The sequence below is a fragment of the Scophthalmus maximus genome, chromosome 9 (genome assembly GCF_022379125.1).
Source record: "Scophthalmus maximus strain ysfricsl-2021 chromosome 9, ASM2237912v1, whole genome shotgun sequence".
Classification (NCBI taxonomy): Eukaryota; Metazoa; Chordata; class Actinopteri; order Pleuronectiformes; family Scophthalmidae; genus Scophthalmus; species Scophthalmus maximus.
The window spans coordinates 2,983,367-3,005,000 of record NC_061523.1 but is presented as its reverse complement, the minus strand read 5'-3'; the positions used below and the strand labels follow the sequence as shown (position 1 = coordinate 3,005,000).

At 43.0% G+C, this 21,634-nt stretch overlaps 1 protein-coding gene and 1 long non-coding RNA gene across 4 annotated transcripts in view; one reads left to right on the top strand and one right to left on the bottom strand.

Moving 5' to 3' along the window:
• The window catches only part of LOC118319006, a 6,831-nt gene extending 995 nt beyond the window's left edge, over positions 1–5,836 (top strand). The window contains exons 2-3 of the long non-coding RNA XR_004795888.2: positions 3,980–4,033; positions 4,537–5,836. This is a non-coding gene — a long non-coding RNA (uncharacterized LOC118319006). The remainder of the gene's footprint in view (positions 1–3,979; positions 4,034–4,536) is intronic.
• A 6,351-nt stretch (positions 5,837–12,187) lies between these two features.
• csnk1a1 (casein kinase 1, alpha 1) overlaps positions 12,188–21,634 on the bottom strand; it is a 32,288-nt gene continuing 22,841 nt past the window's right edge. For all 3 annotated transcript variants that reach the window (XM_035649030.2, XM_035649032.2, XM_035649033.2), the window contains one exon: positions 12,188–12,899. In XM_035649030.2, the coding sequence (XP_035504923.1) occupies positions 12,892–12,899 (8 nt within the window). In that variant the 3' untranslated portion in view covers positions 12,188–12,891. The remainder of the gene's footprint in view (positions 12,900–21,634) is intronic.

Sequence of the window (21,634 nt, the reverse complement as noted above, 5' to 3'; positions counted from 1 at the left end):
TTACTGAGTTACTGTGTAACTGAGTTACTTTGTTACTGAGTTACTATGTAACTGAGTTACTTTGCTACTGAGTTACTATGTTACTGAGTTACTGTCTTACTGAGTTACCGTGTTACTGAGTTACTGTGTAACTGAGTTACTATGTTACTGAGTTACCATGTTACCGAGTTACTGTCTTGCTGAGTTACTGTGTTACTGAGTTACTGTGTAACTGAGTTACTGAGTTACTATGTTACTGAGTTACTTTGTTACTGAGTTACTATATTACTGAGTAACTGAGTTACTTTGCTACTGAGTTACTTTGTTACTGAGTTACTGAGGCCCATTACCTGCTGCTGAGAATCTAACCCACCACTTGTTCTTTTGTCTGCTTGGTAATTATATAGTTACCATCCCCATCCTTCTTCAAATCACAAGCTCATTCGTAATAACCCAGGACAGGGGCAGGTGGCAAGTGACATTTCAGGTCTTGTGAGTTAATTAACAGGAGGAGGCAGGGGGAGGCAGGAGGAGGCTGGAGGAGGCAGGAGGAGGCTGGAGGAGGCAGGAGGATGCTGGAGGCAGGAGGAGGCAGGAGGAGGCATGAGGAGGCAGGAGGAGGCTGGAGGAGGCATGAGGAGGCAGGAGGAGGCTGGAGGAGGCAGGAGGAGGCAGGAGGCAGGAGGATGCTGGAGGCTGGAGGAGGCAGGAGGCAGGAGGATGCTGGAGGCAGGAGGAGGCAGGAGGCAGGAGGACTCTGGAGGAGCCAGGATGCAGGAGGAGGCATGAGGAGGCAGGAGGAGGCTGGAGGAGGCAGGAGGCATTAGGAGGCAGGAGGCAGGAGGAGGCTGGATGAGGCAGGAGGAGGCAGGAGGAGGCAGGAGGAGGCTGGAGGAGGCAGGAGGCAGGAGGAGGCTGGAGGAGGCAGGAGGAGGCAGGAGGAGGCAGGAGGAGACTGGAGGAGGCAGGAGGAGGCAGGAGGCAGGAGGAGGCTGGAGGAGGCAGGAGGCAGGAGGAGGCTGGAGGAGGCAGGAGGAGGCAGGAGGAGGCAGGAGGAGAGGCTGGAGGAGGCAGGAGGTGGCTGGAGGAGGCAGGAGGAGGCAGGAGGAGGCAGGAGCCAGGAGGACTCTGGAGGAGGCAGGATGCAGGAGGAGGTAAGAGGAGGCAGGTGGATCAGGAGGAGGCAGTAGGATCAGGAGGAGGCAAAAAGAGGGAGGTGGATTAGGAGGAGGCAGGGGGAGGCAGGTGGATCAGGAGGATCAGGAGGAGGCAGGAGGAGGCAGGTGGATCAGGAGGAGGCAGGGGGAGGCAGGTGGATCAGGAGGATCAGGAGGAGGCAGGAGGAGGCAGGTGGATCAGGAGGAGGCAGGGGGAGGCAGGTGGATCAGGAGGATCAGGAGGAGGCAGGTGGATCAGGAGGAGGCAGGGGGAGGCAGGTGGATCAGGAGGATCAGGAGGAGGCAGGTGGATCAGGAGGAGGCAGGAGGAGGCAGGTGAGGCAGGAGGAGGCAGGAGGACGCAGGAGGAGGCAGGATGAGGCAAGAGGAGGCTGGAGGAGGCAGGGGGAGGCAGGAGGAGGCAGGTGGATCAGGAGGAGGCAGGAGGAGGCAGGTGGATCAGGAGGAGGCAAGAGGACGCAGGAGGAGGAAGGATGAGGCAAGAGGAGGCTGGAGGAGGCAGGGGGAGGCAGGTGGATCAGGAGGAGGCAGGAGGACGCAGGAGGAGGAAGGATGAGGCAAGAGGAGGCAGATGGATCAGGGGGAGGCAGGAGGATCAGGGGAGGCAGGGGGGATGTTGTGCTGTCCTTAAAAGGTAAAACCAGAGCTAGAGTCTGATGTGAAATTCTTCTGCAGCATGGTGGACATCAGTCTCTTCTCATACAGTAGACCAGCGTGATGATGGACGTGGGTAGGGAAGGAGGAAATGCTGTATTTATTTATTTACTGAGCAGCCACTGGGTTAGGAGGATTTGAACACCAGCCCCCCTCTGGGACCAAGAGACCATGACCTCCAGGGTCAGTTTCACATGGGAAGGTGAGGGGGAGGGGAGTAAGAGGAGGCAAGACGTACCTCATTAACTCCTCGGACCTGCCTAGACACTGACTTCCTCTGGACTAGATGTTTAAAGTAACTTAGTAGAGGAGTTGACATGTCTGCTCTCATCCTCATTTGGTTCTGTCACAAATGTATAACAACAGTGCGTATTGTTCCGTCATGTAGTTCAGTACAGTTCTGGTGTTGTCAGCAGTAACCATAGTGACAGCAGCTCCAACACAAGAGGGGCAGAACCAGAGCCCCGTCAGACCCAGTCAGTGGTTAGATGATGTCTGAGCTCGGTCACTGTTGAGTGTTTGTTCTCTTATCCATAGATGTGAAGTATATATGTATCTTCATCATCTTGTGACTCACCGTAAGACCCTCAGGAGGCCTGGGCAATCACAACACTCACCCATAGTGTCCCGTCACCCTGGGTCAGAGTCCTGGTCTGGTCCACAGCCCAACAGACATGTAGCTGCTCTGATCACATCATGTGTTGTTCTTTGTTCTGGTTCTTTTCTCTGAGTGACACCAACACTTCACTACTGGGCCAGAGTGTGTGTGTGTGTGTGTGTGAGAGACAGAGAGAGAGATAGAGAGAGAGAAAGAGAGAGAGAGAGAGAGAGACAGACACACAGATGGAGTGGAATGGAGAGAGGGCTTCCTGTGTGTGATTTACAGAACCAGGGGTTTACAGAGAGATGACCATATTAGGCAATGTTTGGCTCAACAGCAGAGATGACTGGGACTGTTATCACAGCCTGTCTAACACACACACACACACACACACACACAACTTGGACCATCAGGGTCTATTCATCAGGTGAATGATTGAACCACAGACTCAGGTCAACATGGATTGTGTCTCCTCACGGTGTTTGACTTGTTGTGGGGACATGAGGAACACGAGTCCCTCTGTGAAGGAACTGTGTCTGTGTGGGTCCATGTTCACTAAGGAAACTTCACCGGTGAACACATTACACCACCGTCAACTGGGAAGGTACTCGTGTGTTTGCTCTTCTCCAGTTTCATGTCTTTCTTCTGAGTCATGTGCTGTGTGTTTAAGTTGAGATGTGAATGGGACAGCTCTCTGCTCTCTACTGTACATGCACACAAAGACACACAATCACACACAGGAACACACACACAAACACGCACACACGATCACACACAGGAACACACACACAAACACACACACACACAGGAACGCTCATTCCAGTGCTCGGTGCCTCAACATGTTACATCTGTAAACCAATGGGGAAAGGACCAGACCACAGGTCCTTCTCAGAGAGAAGAGTTTGGTTCCTACATGGAAGAAGCAACAGTTGTTCATCAGTAGAGACACGATGTTCAGTAACTGGTTCATCCTCCTGATGGATCTCACACACTGAAACTCACTCACAAGCATCTTGATCACAACTCTTTTACAGAAAGCGCAGGAACATATTCCAAACAACAGGAAGTAATGTAATGTAATGAAGAAGAACTAAGGGGCCTGTGGTGTGAACCTCCGGGACAGGAAGCAGGCGACATGACCTGCTGTGTGTGTGTGTGTGTGTGTGTGTGTGTGTGTGTGTGTGTGAAGGAGAGAGAGAGCGAGCTGATGTTTCTTCTTAATATGGACTTGTAGCAGAGGCAGAAGGACAGAGTGAGATAAAGGCCTCCTCCTCCTCTGGAATGTGTCTAGAAAAGGGAATGTATGTAGCCTGCTGGAGGAGGGGGGGGGGGGGTTGACAGACTATCAGCAGGAGAAATCGCAGCCTGAAGAGGGAATGTTTATCCAAAGCAGCGATCCCTTTTTCCACGATCCCCAGAATGAAAGGCTGCCTCGGGCCTTATATGGGCCGACTGAGAGTGGGTCTGCTCCGTCTCTCCTCCGGTCATCAGAAGTGTCAGAGCTGCTGTTCAAGGACAGGAAGTTTATTCAAACAACACAAGCTTCATTCACTGTCTTCTTTTACAGGTGCTGCTGTCGGGACAGTTGGAAGAGCAAACGATCAAAACGTCTGCACCGAGGGTGAGAGACTGTGACATCTGGCCCCTGTCCCACCACTTCAGTCTGAGCTTCAGTGTGTGACGGTGTGTGTGTGACGGTGTGTGTGTGACTGTGTGTGTGTGTGTGTGTGACTGTGTGTGTGTGTCTCTGTGTGTAACTGTGTGTGTGACTGTGTGTGTGTGTGTGTGTGTGTATGTGACTGTGTGTGTGGGTCTCTGTGTATGTGTCTGTGTGTAACTGTGTATATGATTGTGTGACTGTGTGTGTGTGTGTCTGTGTATGACTGTGTGTGTATGTGTGTGTCATTTCTGGTGTGTGACTGTGTGTCTGTGTGACTGTGTGTCTCTGTGACTGTGTGTCTCTGTGACTGTGTGTGTGTGTGCGTGTGACACATATAAACATATGTACGTATGCAGGTATATTTATTCATATATAAATATATATATATATATTTATATCTCTATATATGTAAATATATATATCTGTATATGTACAGTATGTCTCACTTGTAACTTGTGTTTCAGATGTCAGAGCTGATGCAGTACTGAGGTGAGTATCTCTCTCGGCCGTCCACTGACCTGAAGGTCGGCGGTTCGATCCCAGCAGGTTATAACGTGCTGTGAGCGGTCGATGTGACTCAGAGAAGGAGGTCTTTGCCTGTTTACCTCGACAAGAAAGTTTGTGCTCTTCCCCAGATTATCATTAAATATGTCAACACAGTTATCAGTGAAAGTCTCATATTAATAAAAGTGAGATGACAGACTTCCCTGTACCAATGAACTGTTAATGATAAGTCCAGTGTAATACACCACAGATATGAACTGACAGAACAAGTTTACCGATGCATTTGAAATGATAACTCATTGTCAAATACATCATAATAATATTTCTCTTCAAATATTGATATTCTGACTGACTGTCTGTCTGACTGATTGTCTGTCTCTCTGACTGTCTGTCTGACTGTCTGTCTCTCTGTCTGTCTGACTGTCTGTCTCTCTGTCTATCTGTCTGTCTGTCTGTCTGTCTGACTGACCCCTGGTCTGTCTCTGGGGTTTCCCCCGGTCCATTTCCTGCTCTTCCCTGCGGCCCGTGGTGCAGTGCTGCATCTCTGGTCAGTTGGTAGTCTGAGATGAAGCACTGTAGCTCGGGACGGAGGACAGAAGTCTCAATCTGAAGTCATAGTTCATCTTTCTGTTGACATCGAAGGAAAATAATGAATTACAAAATGTGTCCTGTGTCAAAATAAAAGAATTTAGAGTCATCGTTGAACATTTGGGTATAACTTTCCAGGATATGGAATAACTCCTAAACTCATTGAGGTTGCCATGACGATCAGACACTGTTGCTCAGGAGGTAGAGTGGGTCGTCCACCAACCCGAAGGGCGGCTCTTCAACAGTGGGAGAATGTGTCAGAAAAAGTGTAGTGAAGAGCAGCATGTGTGTGAGTGACTTTGTGTGAGTGTGTGATCAATAAGACTAGAAAAGCTCTATATAAATAAAGTCCATTGACTGTAAAGTATTTCTGTCTCATGAACGTGACCTGTGTGGGACAGAAATCCACTACACCACGATGATGGGTCACATCTTCTCCTCTCTCCCGGGGTCCAGTTTTCCCAGGAATCCCTTGACCAATCACAAAGGGGGATTCCTGGAAATACTGTTCTTGGGGGCGGGGCTAATCAGCCATTCCACGTGCTGTATGCCACACCCTGGCCCTAAGTCCCGTCTGTGACGGGGCTCAGGGACATGAGAGAAACACAAGACTGCATATTATATCATGTAAATATGACGACTGCCCATTGTTTAATAAATGCTCAAAACCAATACTTCAATATATTGTCAATTATTGTTGATGAGTTCTGCAATTTAGGATTAGAGTTCAGTAGAAAACTTGTTTCCAACCAGTCACGAAGCGCCTCGTCCCGTCTTTCTCCCTCTGTCATCATCACCACATCAAACCAAATCAAACATCAGGTAGCGATAACTTTATCATACTGTAGTATTATTCTCATCGGGATATCATTTACATCACATGATGAAAATGTAGATTGTGTCTCCAATTATACTGCATTATTACATTACATTCATTTCCTTACCTTATAGTGACATTATCACGTCATCATTCCTTCCATGATAAATTATGATTTATGCTCATACATTATTTTTTTTTATGTGATGGGGAATAGACCAAATAAGAGAATCCATATTTGCAGTGACACAGCAGTGAAGGGCATAGTCAAATGAATTAATGCAATGTTAACATAAGGACATATAAAAAAAATATAAACAATGTAAAAAGAATTGAGAGATATTGTGATAATAAGTCAAATTCAATTGAGCAATGAAGCTTATTGAAGTGTGATGGTACAAGAGACCTGAATAAAATATACTGAAACCTTTTGGAACTATTGTTCATTAGGTGTTGTAATCCTCTTGTGTTTGAACACATCCATGAAACATTGACAGTGCTGGTGGAAAAGGAAACAACCAGTTGAATAAGTCCAGAACCTCTGGATCATGCCTCCTCTGCTCAGACATGTTGTCGTGGTTCAAACATCTTTATAATCTCAGTGTCAGAAGGCAATAACATGTGATTTGACCCATTTAGAGGGACTGTCTGATAGTTTTAACAACAAATCTTTGAATATGTTATTGTGTATGGATGACACAGATGTTGACCTCTGTTGGAGATGACATTGTGTCACCTTGACCTTGTCTATTGTAGCTGAAGGTCTTTTGGTGAGACGGGTCAGGACAGTGGTTCATTCTTTTGTTCACATGACGTCACAAACAGGAAGAGACGGGCCCAGGGTAAGTAAGGGGGGGCTGGAGCCAATCCCAGCTGACATTGGGTGAGAGGCGGGGTTCGCCCTGGACAGGTCGCAGCCAATCACAAAGCCAAAGAATTGTTTAAACTACATGAACATGATCTGGTTTAACTGTTTGCTCATTTCTGGTTTGACACATTAGAGAAAAAGACGGCAGTGTGTTATAAACCCGGAGCTGCAGGAAACTGGTGTGGAGCCTCGTTCTGTTCTGGTCACAGCAGTAGAACCCCAGTACCGAGTAGTGACCATTGTGAATTACCAAAGAATGTTTAGGCACCAATTTTTACAGAGCTCAATCTGAGAGGCGATGGGTTGGAATGGCAGGGTGAGGACCCACAATTCTGTTATAGCTGCAGAAGCTGCTAATTCATAGACAGTTAGGTATTTACTATATACATATATATATAGAATTATGCTATCCATTGTGTAAAATGTTCATCTTAGAATTAACTAGTGACTAGAGCTGTAAATGAATGTACCGTATTTTCCGCACTATAAGGCGCACCGGAGTTTAAGCCGCAGCAGCTACAGTTAATGATTTGTACATCAATAAGCCGCACTGGACTATAAACCGCAGGTGTTTTAATGGTTAATTACCATATGTAAGAGTTCGTGCACAGAGGGGATTGTCGGGAAAGAGATGGCTGCTTGAGGAAGCTCCCATTTATTAACATTTCAACAAACAAGTTGCATATTTGCATAACGTACTAAAACCACCCAAGTCCTCATCTTCAGTGTCGGAAACGAACAGGCTCAGGGTGGCTTCGTCAGCCACTCTCCTCTCTCCTTCGTTGTCGCTCTCAAAACCAACGAACTCCTCTTCGTCACTCCTCTTCGTCACTGTCAGCCTCTGAAGGGCCTCAGCTGAGCCTGTGGCGGCGTCCTCCTCTTCATCACGCAGCAGTCCAGCCTCTCGGAACCCGTCGTGATCGTGGATGTTTTGACACTCCTCCACGCCATCAGGATCCACTCGCTGCTTTAACCGCGGACCGCGGACCGGTCATAGAGCCCGTAGAGTTAAAGTTGGTGGACTGTGACCTGTTAGATTTAGGAGGTCCCCTAGTGGCCGTTAGCTGTAAAAATCCATAGATTAGCCGCACCGTTATATAAGGCGCAGGGTCGAAAAATGGGGGGAAAAGGCGCGGCTTATAGTCCGAAAATTACGGTATTGTAATTACAGAATTTCTAAATGTAAATAATACCTCAATCCAAATCAGTCACAAATGCTTCTCAACCTTGTGCTTCAGGTTCCATGACGCAACAGCAGCCACAGAACTCAGTTTGTGAGTGTGGACTGATGAATATCGAAAATCTCTGAGATTACTCTGTAACACTCTACAGCTTCATGTAAGTCAACAATTCGCACACTCATACCAGCAAATGTAGCACATTTGAATATTCTTCTCCCCATGAAGTCACTTTGACAGACACCAAATACTGTTTACCCAAGAATAAAAAAATATAAAGACTGTGGGGGGAAAAAACTATTTCAACAGAAGAAATTCACACTACACTATCTTACAGCTTCTTTTTGACTTCCATTGTGAAAGGGACAAACACTTCTTGTATCACGTATTTTCCTGTGTCCCTTCTCGCGTGTGTTCTCGTGACAAACGTACTCTGGAGACATTTCGAGTGTGTGATGAGTCACGTAGTGTGAACAGCACGACGACTGAAAGCCTTGTGATTTCACGACAGCACGTTGTGTCGTGTGAACGGTGCAGAGATCTGACCACTTTGAAAACCATGTAGTGTCCGAGGTCTAACAGAACCAGAACATCTGCTGTGACCCGACCCAGAGCCGGCCCTCGGCATTGGCTGTATAGGCGAATGCTAAGGGCGGCGTCATCCATTGGGGCTGCAAACATAAAGTGGGAGTTGTCTTCGTGAGGTCCTCTCTGGGCTGCACACCTGTTGTCCTGCAGAAAAGCTGAGACTCTGCAAATCCTCATCACCAGATTGTTTTGTCTCGACCGTGGTTAAACACTCGGACAGTTTCTTCTCTGACTTTGTCTAGATCTTGTTCGGAGATTTTCTGGAAGCTGATTTTGCTTCTCATAGTTTTGCTCAGTTTCTGAGGCAGGCAGTGTCGAGTGTAAACAGGCAGTCCTGGAACTCAGTCACTAAACCATTGCCGAATTCACACTGGCTTGCTCCTGCTCCTCTACCTAACTTATCAACGTCACCACCCTCCATCCTCACCCTCTCTTGTTTGAAAGAATATTAAATCTGTTAAATCTCTCAAGGAGTCTGGTCGTCTGCATTTTGGGTCCGAATTCTAGCTCAGTCCTGAACTCTTTTAATTACAGAAACAGACAGACTTTTCCTGAACTGTCAGTCACGAGTTGACAACATGATGAACTCTGTCTGCTGTCATGACGTGATGCATTAACCAACACATGTACGTTATTATGAACCATCCAACAATGTCCAGGTCTGCCTTTGAGTTGAGCTGCAAAATGAGACGAAAAAAGATTACATGATTCTTAACAGTCCTCAAAAGTTTCTTGTATTATTTATTATGTGGAATTAATACATCCTTCTTTTATTATTATTATTATTATATATTATTGTATATTGCACATCTTAGATGTTGTACAATGTTTAATTTCTGTTGGTGATTAGTGTTGGACAAATAATGGGGTGGGTTGGGTTTGTCGTGTAGGCTACTGTAAACACACCTTGTTTTCAAAATTGATCTGATCTAATATGGAACTGTTGATTAAGGTAGTACATCCTTAAACAGCCTTGACGGAATAGGATTTAAAAGACAGGTTGGTGTCTTAGATGAAGGGACCAGTGAAGTCAGCTCAGCCAGATATATAGGGGAGAAGCATTCTAAATATAAATTAGGCAATACTGTTGGTTCTGAGGCTACTGTACTGGACAGTATTAATCTTATTAGTAAAAAAGCTCATGAAATCATTAATACTAAGAGTTGGAGGAATAGACTGTTCAGTAGAGCTTTTACTCTCTGTCAGCCTGGCTACAGTGCTGAAGAGGAACCTGGGGTTGTTTTTATTTTCCTCTATTAGTGAAGGATAATAATTAGTTCTGGCATTTCTGAGAGCTTTCTTATATGTAAATAAACTATATTTTCCAATCTAGGTGAGAATCGTCCTGATTAGTGGAACGCCACTTCCTTTCTAATCTACGTGATGTCTGTTTTAAAGCACGTGATTGTACATTGTACCATGGAGCTATCCTCCTATGTTTGACTGTCTTCTTTTTCAGATGGGCGACAGTGTCGAGTGTGGAATGTAGTGAGGCTGCTGCACTATCAACAACATCATCAATTTGTGTGGGAGTAAAGTTTTGATAACTTTCCTGCACAGTACTGACACAACAGTGGAGTAAATAACAATGGACCCATCACTCTCTCTGCCCCCATGTATTTACATTACATGTCACTAATTCTGTTTTCTCTCTCCCCTGGTGTATCTCCAAATCTGTTACCATTATTATTAACAGCATCATTGCATCTATGTGTCAGTATTATTTTTGTAATATTAATAATAATTTGTCTGATAGAGCTTAAAGCAACAGTAAACAGTTGTCTGTCTCTCTCTCTCTCCTCTCACCGACCGGTCTCTGCAGATGTTCTGGTTCTGTTAGAGGTTTCTTCTCTCCACAGTCTCAGAGGTACTCATTGTGTAAACTGTTGTTTCTCTGTAATATTGTGAGGTCTCCATCTCACTGTGTAAAGAGCCTCGAGACGATGTATATTGTGATTTGGTGCTGTACAAATAAAATTTAATTGAATCCTGGATGTTATTACACCTGTACTTACATGTGGTCAATCTCTTGACGATATCAATGTGATCTCCCAAAATACATTTTGCTGCCAGGTGTAAAAGTCTCAACACAAGATTCCTGAGAAATGTTGCTAACTTATAGTTGGAGAACAAACCGACTGATAAATTAACCTCTAGGTATTATAAAGAGGTCCTTACTGTTGCTCAGGAGGTAGAGTCGCTTGTCCACTAACACGAATGTTGGCGCTTCCCCTAGTGCGCATGCTGTTGTATCCCTGGGCAAGAAACTTGACCCTGGACCCTCTGGCGCTCTTCAGACAGTGTATGAATGGAGCGAAGTCAACTTTGATTGGTCAATAAGACTAGAAAAAAGCAGTATACAAAATATGGTCCATTTACCATTGAATACATGTATTTGCATGTTTACCATAATCTATATCAACTTCTACACTCAACATGGCGCAGTGTCACAGAATCAACCCATCAACCCATCCTGATTGACTGTTTGGTGTCCAATCAAAAGGTTTCCACAAAGTGACACATGGATGGGTTTGGGGGGGCCGCAGTCCAGGCATCGAGCCCCTGAGCATGACAGAAAAACACCAGGTGAGTTGAACGTAGAGTATCAATCTGTCCATTCAGGGAGTTGTTGTGAATCAATGTCCCCTGCAATATCATGTGGGGTCCACAGACAGTGGTTCTGTTCTGTAAGTGTCCTCGTCACTACTGGTAACATGAGGTGGAACTTGCAGCCCAGTCAGGTGGTACGTGTCGTCCAGCTCCTCCAGGATGACAAATCCAAGAATGAGACCAGACTTGACATGAGGAGCTGGACAGGCCACATCATGTAACGGTGCATCTGACACCACCACAGACTGCCCAGGAGCTCACTGGTGCCCTGGTCAAGGTCTGGGACAGATCCCAACATTTTCCAATTCAATAATTTGTTAATCAATAGCTGATGTGAACAGTGTATTTCTGATTCTGACTCATGTCATTGGCGATGTGCCCAAAGTTAATATCATCTCAAGCCTTGGCTAGTGTAGCCAGTCTGGTTAATCAATGACAGATGTCCAGATCCAAGCAACCGTGTGCTGTTTGGGCAAGACCATTTATTATTACACAGCCGCCAAATGACATCGCCATGTCCAAACCCATCCATGTGTCATTTTGTGGAAACCTTGTGATTGAACACCAAACAGCTAATCAGGACTGACCATCTCCTACAGGTTGATGAGTGTGTGCAGGTGAACGGAGGCGGAGAAGACGATGGAGTCAGTGCAAATTAATATGAATTATTGTAAACATACAAATTCATTTCTTGAGCACAGAACAGGTTTCTTTTAGCTTTGAAGAAATTATTTTTCATTTCTCTTTAAAACATTGTGTTTGCTAAATATATTTTTCTTGTGCTCTTTCTCAAGCTCACTCAGGAAAGATATAGAACGCCAAGTGCTGTATATATGAGCCAAGGCGTTCTATTTGTCTTTCCTGAGTGAGCTTGAGAAATATATATATATATATATATAATGTAAGTGCAGTCCCATTAGTACACACGCACGCGGTGGTTGATAATGACTTTTGCTTGGAAGTCCGAGTTATGTAATGTTTTTATTGGTATTTTTGGAGAAGACCAAAGGTTGTACAACAGATTTAATAATCATTCAGAGCTCTAAAGAAAGAGGGAGAGAGCCAGAGTATCATTCTACCACTGACAGATGCCTTTAGCTGCTTATATCATCAACAGGCAAACTCCTAATCACCATAGGAAAACAAAAAGAAAACAAGAAAAATAGACATTGCTTTTTCAGTAAATAACATCCAGGGTTGCATCATTCAATTATTGGAGGAAAAAAAAAGGGGAGAAGAGTTGTTGGGTTTACATTTTGGAACATTTGGGAGTGAAATAATTAAGGAGTGAAGGAGGAGAAATGCTGAGATGTTTCCACTGGCAGAGAAAAACAGGGACAGCTGACTAACTTGTTAACTGGAGTTTTCAAAGAAACCTTACAAAGAGTCAACACTGAGGAGGAGGAGTAGGTGGGGTGATGGGACTGGGGTGGGGCAGGGGGCTACAGCATCCACATCCAAAAAAACTGCTTTTTCTTTAGAGTGGAGTTTCATTATATATACACATGAATATATAGAGAACACAGCGGACAAAGGCGTGTGTCAATCTATACATTGCCATTACATAGATGATTATTATGGAAGGAGAGACACAGACTTTCTGTTTGTCGCTTGTCCAGGAAGGAACACGTGTTGGTCCTGGTCACCAACGCTCCTGCAGACACACTCAGAAACCTACAGACACAGAGACAGATCATCGTTATTACAGCGTTCACACACACACACACGTTCACACACACACACACGTTCACTCTCACACACACACACACACACACGTTCACTCTCTCACACACACACACACACACACACACACACACACACACACACACACACACACACACACACACACACACACACACACACACACACACACACACACACACACACACACACACACACACACACACACACACACACACACACACACACACACACACACACACACCATCGTTATTACAGTGTGCACGCACGCACGCACGCACTCACTCACTGTTTGTTGGAGACAGTGTTTTTATTAACACTTCCACTGTGAACGTTGACGCTCTGACAGCAGAAGCAGAGAGTTCCCAGCCAGGCTTTGGCCGCACTCTGCAATAAATGCACTGCATGAAATTGGCAGTTTGATCATATTAGGACAATTGGACGAGCCTTTCCTTCTGAAACACATACTGTGTTGGCCTGTTTGATGTGGTGGCCTCGAAAAAACATTGTGACCAGCTCAGGACTTGTTTTATTTGTCCAGTGCCCGGTGTCCACCGGAGGGCACCATGCACCAGAGGTGCAAGGCCCTATTGTTGCCGTAAGGACTTTTTCCCCGTCGGAAATTGCTCCAGCTACTCAGGGACAGAGGCTCGGCCCCGGCTGTGGCCCAGGGGCTCCATAGCACCCCTTATGTCATAGAGTGTTGAACCTGGCATATAGTATCTGATAGGAATCAAAGGTACATGGTCCAATCTGTGCCAAACTCCTCAGACATGATAAAACAACTACATTTTGACCAATATTGACCAAAGACCAGTGTCCGTGTGATGCCCTCTCCGTGGAGCGGAGTTATGGTAGACTGATGTTAATGGCGGCACATTGAAAATCACGGCCACGAAACATCAGAATGCCATAAGTCGATTCCACGTTGTCATATCTTGACCAAATGTCTCATGCATGATAACAGTCCCGGCCTCAACGCATCTACATATCAAAATTGAGCCATAGTCATAGTGCCACCTACTGACAACAGGAAGTCCGAACTATACGACAAACATCACCCAATTTACATGAAATTTAAATGGTGTACTCTATGCATGATTTACAGAAACATGATGTATTACTGGGTATTCTCTAATGCCACACAGTGGACACAGGAAGGGATATCCGCGACACACCCCGACGTGTTAATGTATGCTTATTCTTTTAACCCAGTGACACATGACTCCTACTACTTTGACCCAACATGGGCTTAAATTAGGGCTGATCACACACATGCCAAAGCAGGGCTGAGAGGGAGTCTGGGCTTTTAGAGAGGGATTATACAAGGCAATCAAATGTGAAACACGATTAATTGAGCAGCCCTTACTGAAATAGGAGAACGATGTGAGCATTTGGACTGCACAGACCATGGCAGAATATGGGCCGGACATGAAGGCAGATAAATCATGGAAAATATAACTGTTACAATACAGCAGTGCTCTCTGCACTTTGATCAAGCAGTATTTTGGCGCTGACAATATCCAAAGAAAATTATCTGCGTCAGTGATAAATTTTACATAATGGACAAACTGTAAAACAACTAATCATTATCACCAAGTAGTGTTCGGTCGGTAATCCAACAAAAAAAACTAAAACAGAAAAAGATACAGTGGCTAGATGAGGGCACGTGCACACAAAACAAACTCTGATGGCAACCTCTCAGTGCACAGCAGCACTTACCTACAGGCAGTCAGATGTAGTACCCGCCCTCAGTTCAGGACCTAGTAAACCTCTACCACTGTTATTGCATGATTACAGAAATCTATGTATGCTGACCACATAACTGTGGGGATGATAGATACGGCGTCTTGCTACCTTATGGTGCATTCACACGGAACGTGACTAGAATATTTTTTAAGTAGATTACATACAAAGCCAATGCAAAGACGCAGAATTTGTGCCAGTTGCTTGAGTTGAAATATTTGAACTTTTCCGCATGACGCGATAGCCAATTTAAGTTTACATACTCCCTATGTCACCGTCATCAGATGTCCTGTTGTTTTATCAAAAAAGGAGAATCACTATTGTCCCAACCCAACAGGAGTTGCTATTTGTATCGTGACCAGATGAAGAAGGAGAGGGCTTGGCAGAAAGTGAGCGAGTAAGTGGGACACAAGCTTTAGCACAACCACTTTGTGTGGCTTTCCCATTGGTATTGCTGTCTCATCTTCTTTCATTCAACAGGTCATGTTGACATGTGTCTGTCTGTTTAGAGGGTTGTCGGAAAAGGGGAAAGAAGAACGGGCAAATATTCACGTTATCCTGGAATAAGCACATTTGTTCCAGCAACCAAACTCAGTTACTTGCGCAAGTTGGCAGTGTGCCTGGTGTTAACACACCATTACACCTGTACACACAGTGACGCCTTTGTGTATTTGCAAGATTTACACAAAATACTTCACAACAAATGCGCTGACTGATCCAACACAGCAGTAATTGCTGATCACACCTGAGACATCACCTTTGCAACATCAAGGCTACACAGTCACCAATACATTCTATTTTTTGCTACGTTGCCGCCAGCCTTCCACACTAAAAGATGGATCCCATAAAACAGAGACTTTTCCAGTGTTGCTGATGTTTTTGTTATAGTTAAATTTTTCATGTGCAGGAGACACATGTCCAGTGTTGTTATCATTATTGTCATGTGTTTTAAGGTGTATTTTCGTGGGTGGTGATTATTTCTGATATGCAGCTAAAACACTGGTTGGGAAGTAACTTGTGTCTTTATCTACGATTTAAATGGAGAATATTACTAAAATGACTAAATAACTTCAGTTATCAACTGATCTTACATGACATGGAAAAAAGTATTCAGCATTCACACTTCTAATCTTCAGTCAAGACTTTTTATCTAATTATAACCTAGGAATGGTTTGGATTAACCTTAGCAGGAACGGCATCACCATAGCAGCATCACTATAAAGTCCTGTTGGACTACGAGACAAAAAAAAGAAGTATTTCAGCTTAGTGTTGCTCCCATTTCTGACACTTTTCCATAAACAACTTTAAGGAAAAAGTCTGAGGTGCAGTGCATGTTCACCTGGAATGACTGAGGTGTGTCCAGGAATGAACAGGTGATCTGTGTTTGGCCCACATTCAACCTGGGTGGGTGGAGGGTTGTGATCCAATCAGGCAAATTATAAATGTAAGTTAATTTCTCAATGTCACTGTGTGTCTTGAAAAGGTGTACATAAAGGTTAGATTTACTTCATTTACTTTTCAATATTATTTATTCAATTGAGATGAGAAACTCTAATTGGAAAACAAAATTAGTTGATTGGCCACTATCACAATGTTGCATGTTTTGAGATCTGGTCCCACATCTGATATAATTTTCTGAAATTTACAAAAATGTCCAAAATGCACTTTGTCACCATGTTAAAGACAATGAACATTTTCCTTGATCATTCTGTTTATCTGGATCCTCTCAAAACTTTAATGGGTCAATCTTGGGTATTGCCCCACCCATCCACACAATTTTGCAGAAATCAGTTCAGAAATTTGAGTAATCGTGCTTAAGACAGAAAAAATAATAATAATAAAAAAAAAGTAAAAAAAAAATCTCCTTAGGGAGGTAAAAAGGGTTTACATGTCTTAGTTTATTAACTCTGTATTACTCCATGATGTATCCTATTTGATTCATTTTAATATTGTTTAGACAAAAAATACATTCCCCATTTTAAACCTTATTTGCTACAAAAAAAATTTGTACAGTTGGCAACTCTTATTTTTTCTTTACAAAGGAAAAAACTATCAGATTTGTATTCACATACAAATATATTTTTTTGCCTTAACCATCATTGCACTGTTCCAATAAAATTTAGAGGTTCATTTATAGGGATTTTTTAAATTGTCATGTTTATTTCAAATCTAAATAATGTCCTTTTCTTTCATGTATTTTTACAAAAGCGGTAAACGTTTTGGACCCTTTCCGTTTGTGTGTTTTTTGGTTGTTTTTTTCGTCAGCAGAATTACGCAAACCAACAGAACGGATTTCCATAAAAATTGGGTGGAAGGATGGGACATGGACTGTTGTGCTCTACTGATTGCCATTCTAATCGTTATGTATATGTTTGTTTTCTTGTTATTGAAATTATGTTAGCTAAGTATTATTTCCTATTGCTTGTTATTTATCCTAAAGGGAAGCGGTGTCCATTGTAGAAGCCTGCAGCTTCTTGACCTCTCCCAATACATTTCTATTTGTTTTTTAATTATCTGGACTTCATGAAGTTTGTAAATTAAGTCAAAATGGATTTAATATCATTGGTATTTCAATCTGTGACCTTTGACTGTTTTTGAAATTGGAGTGGAGCACCGATGGAGCAGTGGCTGTTAAACATTCTCAGAGGGTAATGATGGCTTCTGAGATATCCACAACATTCCATCCATTTTATCATTTGTCTTTTCTGCTCATCTTTATCTTAACATAACTAAACAAATAAAAATTAAGTAAATTAAGAGTGCCAATGATAGCTCATGTATGCACTGGAACTTGGAAAACATGCTGGCAGTGACTGTCCACACTGGCAATCTGCCAGACAAAAAACACCACACAAAAAAACAGAAAGGTACTCATCAAAGACGTAATAGAGTAATTCAGTAATTTGGGCGGACGACCCCACATTATAAGTTGGGGGGACATAAACAGAGGCACTACTTAACACAAAAGGAGAAGGAAGAGAAAACTTTTCTCATAATTTTTCTACTTTAATCAAGAATGGTCAGTGAAATCCATGACCATGACTCCTGACAAAGGATGTGTTGTAATATGATGCTACTGGGTCCATTTTTACACAATCATCCCGAAGTGTAGTAAAGCAATTAAAGTAAAGCAATTATTATTTTCCAGACAATGGGTCTCATGCAAGAACTGTTTGTTTGAACAGATTTGTTCTCAAGTTGTGCGTACAAGTTTTTTTGAGTTTTCTTTCAGGTACGAACACAATTTACGAATGGTCTAGACCTGTTGTAGGAGTCAAGTAAATTATTCTGCTGTGAGTCAAACAAGTTTTACACTTATGGATCTTTTTTCATCACTTTGAAGAAATTATAAATATATAAATTTAATTAGTATATAAATAATTATATTTTACCTCATTATGTTGACATTATTATATTAAACTCTGCAATTCGAATTGCATGTACCAGCTAAATGAGGCCAGGGGAGCGCACACTCAGTTGGCAGTCAGCATGCCTTTTTGCACAATGCGCACATATGGATGGCGATTGTTGCCAAGCAAGCTATTGTCAGATCACCCACAGACCAACCATGAGCGTTCATACAACAAGCACCATATGCGCTGTGGTAAAGCGCACTGTTGTTGTGAAGGCCATGTGGATGTGCATTAACACAGTTGGTAAGTTGCTCTACATGCCAGGGAAGACATGTCAAATAATTTTAGAATATCGCATATTGTATAATATTGCAAGGTACAAGGGTGTACTGATCCCCCACCATCAGAAAAACATGCCATGGCAACGTTGCCTGTTATGGCACGCATTTCTTCATCACTATCAGTGATATGGATGCATTTTATCTTTATTTTCGTGATGGTGCGACTCACAGGTGACTCAGCATTAACAGCTCTGCTTTAGTCCATCACTTAATTCCTGCCGACGCTGCTAAAATAGGGTGAGGGTGTCGAGAAATTTAGGACAAGAATACTAAATGATCTTTCATGAGGCTCAGTGATTCACAGTTGGAGCACTAATATTTATTGATAATATTTATCTAATAATTTATGTACACTTCTAACGCTTGGATTTGCATTAAGCCCTTGGTTCAGCTCTTGCACATTATCATGCACACAATGCAATTGCAAGCTTTGTGACTGGATAATTCTTGGTGAAATGTACCTTGGGAGTCATAGTTAAGTTCTCCCCAGAAACTCATTTGTACACAGGGGTATCTAATAAGAACTAGACCCTTTTCGCATGTCCCTGCTCAAAAATGACAAGCCCTAAATGAAAAGAGTATATATCTGCAACTAAAAGTTCTATATGAGTAATCTTGACATCTATATAAAGGTAACACGTGAGATTTCAGCGGTGTCACTGGCTCAGAGTAAATGAAGACGAGCAACCACATAAATTAAAGATGCCATGTTCGCCTGAACAAACAATAGACAATTTCAGAGCAGAGGGGAACACTAAGGGACTTCTAGGACTTCAGAGAAGGCCCAACATATCAGCATTTTAAATGTCATTCACATATTTCAATTAATAATAATTATCTCTTTTAAATCTAGTTTTTGGCTGATTTTAAATCAAGTATGCTCCAGAAATGACAGTATAAGTGACTTAAAACATTAAAAATAGAGTTATGCAATCAGATTTAGTTTTTTTTGTTCTTGTCTATAGGCAGAAAGAAGGTTACAGCTAGCTCAATCATTGGTTAGGACTCCATGATCTGGACAGAAGTCCTGAGCTTGTGTTTTAATTTAGTAAGAGATGGGTAAATCAGCCAATCACATTTTGCTATCGTGGTGGGTGGGACAAAAAACATCATCGAACGCCTTCCAGAAGGCCACTGACGTGTAGACGGGTCAGTGAGCGTGAAGCGTGAGGGTCACCGTAGTAATGAAATGTAGAAACTAAAGCATCTTTAGTGCGATCACTTCGCTCTGTAAATGCAGGATTACTTGTGGTTCCCAGAGTCTGTAAAAGTAGAATGGGAGGCAGAGCCTTCAGCCACCAGGCTCCTCTCCTCTGGAACCAGCTCCCAGTTTGTGTCAGGGATGCAGATACCCTGTCTACATTTAAAGTTAAACTTAAAACCTTCCTTTTTGATAAAGCTTATAGTTAGAACTGCTCAGGTGTTTAATAAACCATTTCTTTATTATGCTGTTATAGGCCTAGACTGCTGGGGGAACTTATATCATGAGCATCTTTCTCCCTCTCTCGTTCTCTCCTTCTCCCTCTTTCTCTCCCTTTATATCTCTCTCCTTCTCCCACCTTTTTCAATCTCTCTCTCTCTCTCTCTCTGCCCCCATGTATCTACATTACATGTCACTAACTCTGTTTTCTCTCTCCCCTAGTGGATCTGACCCCAGAGCTGCAGGATCCAAACCCGTCATTATTATTATTACTATCATTATTATTAATAACATCATTGTATTTATAAGTATCAGTTTTCACTAATTATAAGTATCAGTCTGGTAGAAATTAAAGCAACTGTTATACTACCCCCCCATCCCCCGATATGTTTACAGTACATGTCACTAACCCTGTTTGTGTTTTCTATCTCTCCTAGTGTATCTCTGACCCCAGAGCTGCAGGACCCAAACCGTCATTATTATTGCTATTATTAATATTAATATTAATATCATCACTAATAATAACAACAACATAATTGTATTTTTTAATTATAAGTATCAGTCTGGTAGAGATTACAGCGGCGGTTGTACAACTGTCCTCTCTCTCTCTTCTCTCCTACTGTCTCGCCTCCCACCCTCTTTCTGCCCACCTCTCCTCTCTTCCTCCTCTCTCTCCTCACCCCAACCGGTCGAGACAGAAGCTCCGCCCACAACTGAGTCTGGTTCTGTCAGAGATTTCTTCCTGTTAAAAGGGAGTTTTTTCTCTCGACCGTCGCCAAGTGCTTTGCTCATTGTGGGATTTGTTGGGTTTTCCCTGTAATATTGTAATATTGACCTCACTATGTAAAGTGCCTTGAGACAATGTATGTTGTGATATGGCGCTATACAAATAAAATTTAATTGAATTGAATCTGGTGAACCATTTAGAAGTTCTATCTAACGCATACGTATTCACACCGTATCACCGGGTCATGTTTTACAATTTTGGTATTTTACTGGAGTTTGACGCAATGCGATAACAACTGTCCGATCAGGTATTATAGTCCCCGGGGCTAAATTATGAAAGACCGTAGAATCGATAAGCTCTGATGTTATTAGTGCTGCTAAAATCTTAACGATACCAATCCCTAGGCAAAGTGTACAAGCCTCAATATAATAGGCCTACCTTGTAGGCTATCTTAGAAGAAAAAATTAAAGTAAAGAAAGACGCTGTGCCTTTAACACCTATCCCCGAGCAGACGATACTTCGGCACCATTCAGAATTTTACATGCAATTTAAAAACCCGATTTTATTCGGGTTAAGGTATTATAGCCCTTTTCTCAAACGCCATGTTAACACCTTACCCTGGTTAACAGACCTAGATAACTCCTTTAGTAACCGGGGTATTCGTGCACTTTACATTTAAACCCGAGAACTTCTCCACAGCAGGTATGGTTACTGAGGCGTGGAGAATGTATGAAATTTACCACGTTGAACAATTGTCCATGTTCTCCTCAACTTTCCAAGTTGTTGTGATTCTGACAAAAGCCAAAAAAAGCCTAATTCTGACAAGTTGTACATTGGCAGAGCGCCACCTACTGTACCGGAGGCTTCCCTGATTATGTATAGGGGGAGAACTGTAATAACCCGGTTAAGACCATTCCCCGGTTACTGCTGTGCATTAGGCCTGGGCAATATGGGAAAAATGCATCGATATTTTTTTTCATATTGATCAATACCGATATATATCACAATATAAGTCAAATCACTACTTCTGTCAATCTTAAAGGTTGTGAGATGTGAAGATATAATATTTAAACCAAACTTAATTTGGTTTAAGTATTATTTATTTTCTGTGAGAAGTTGAA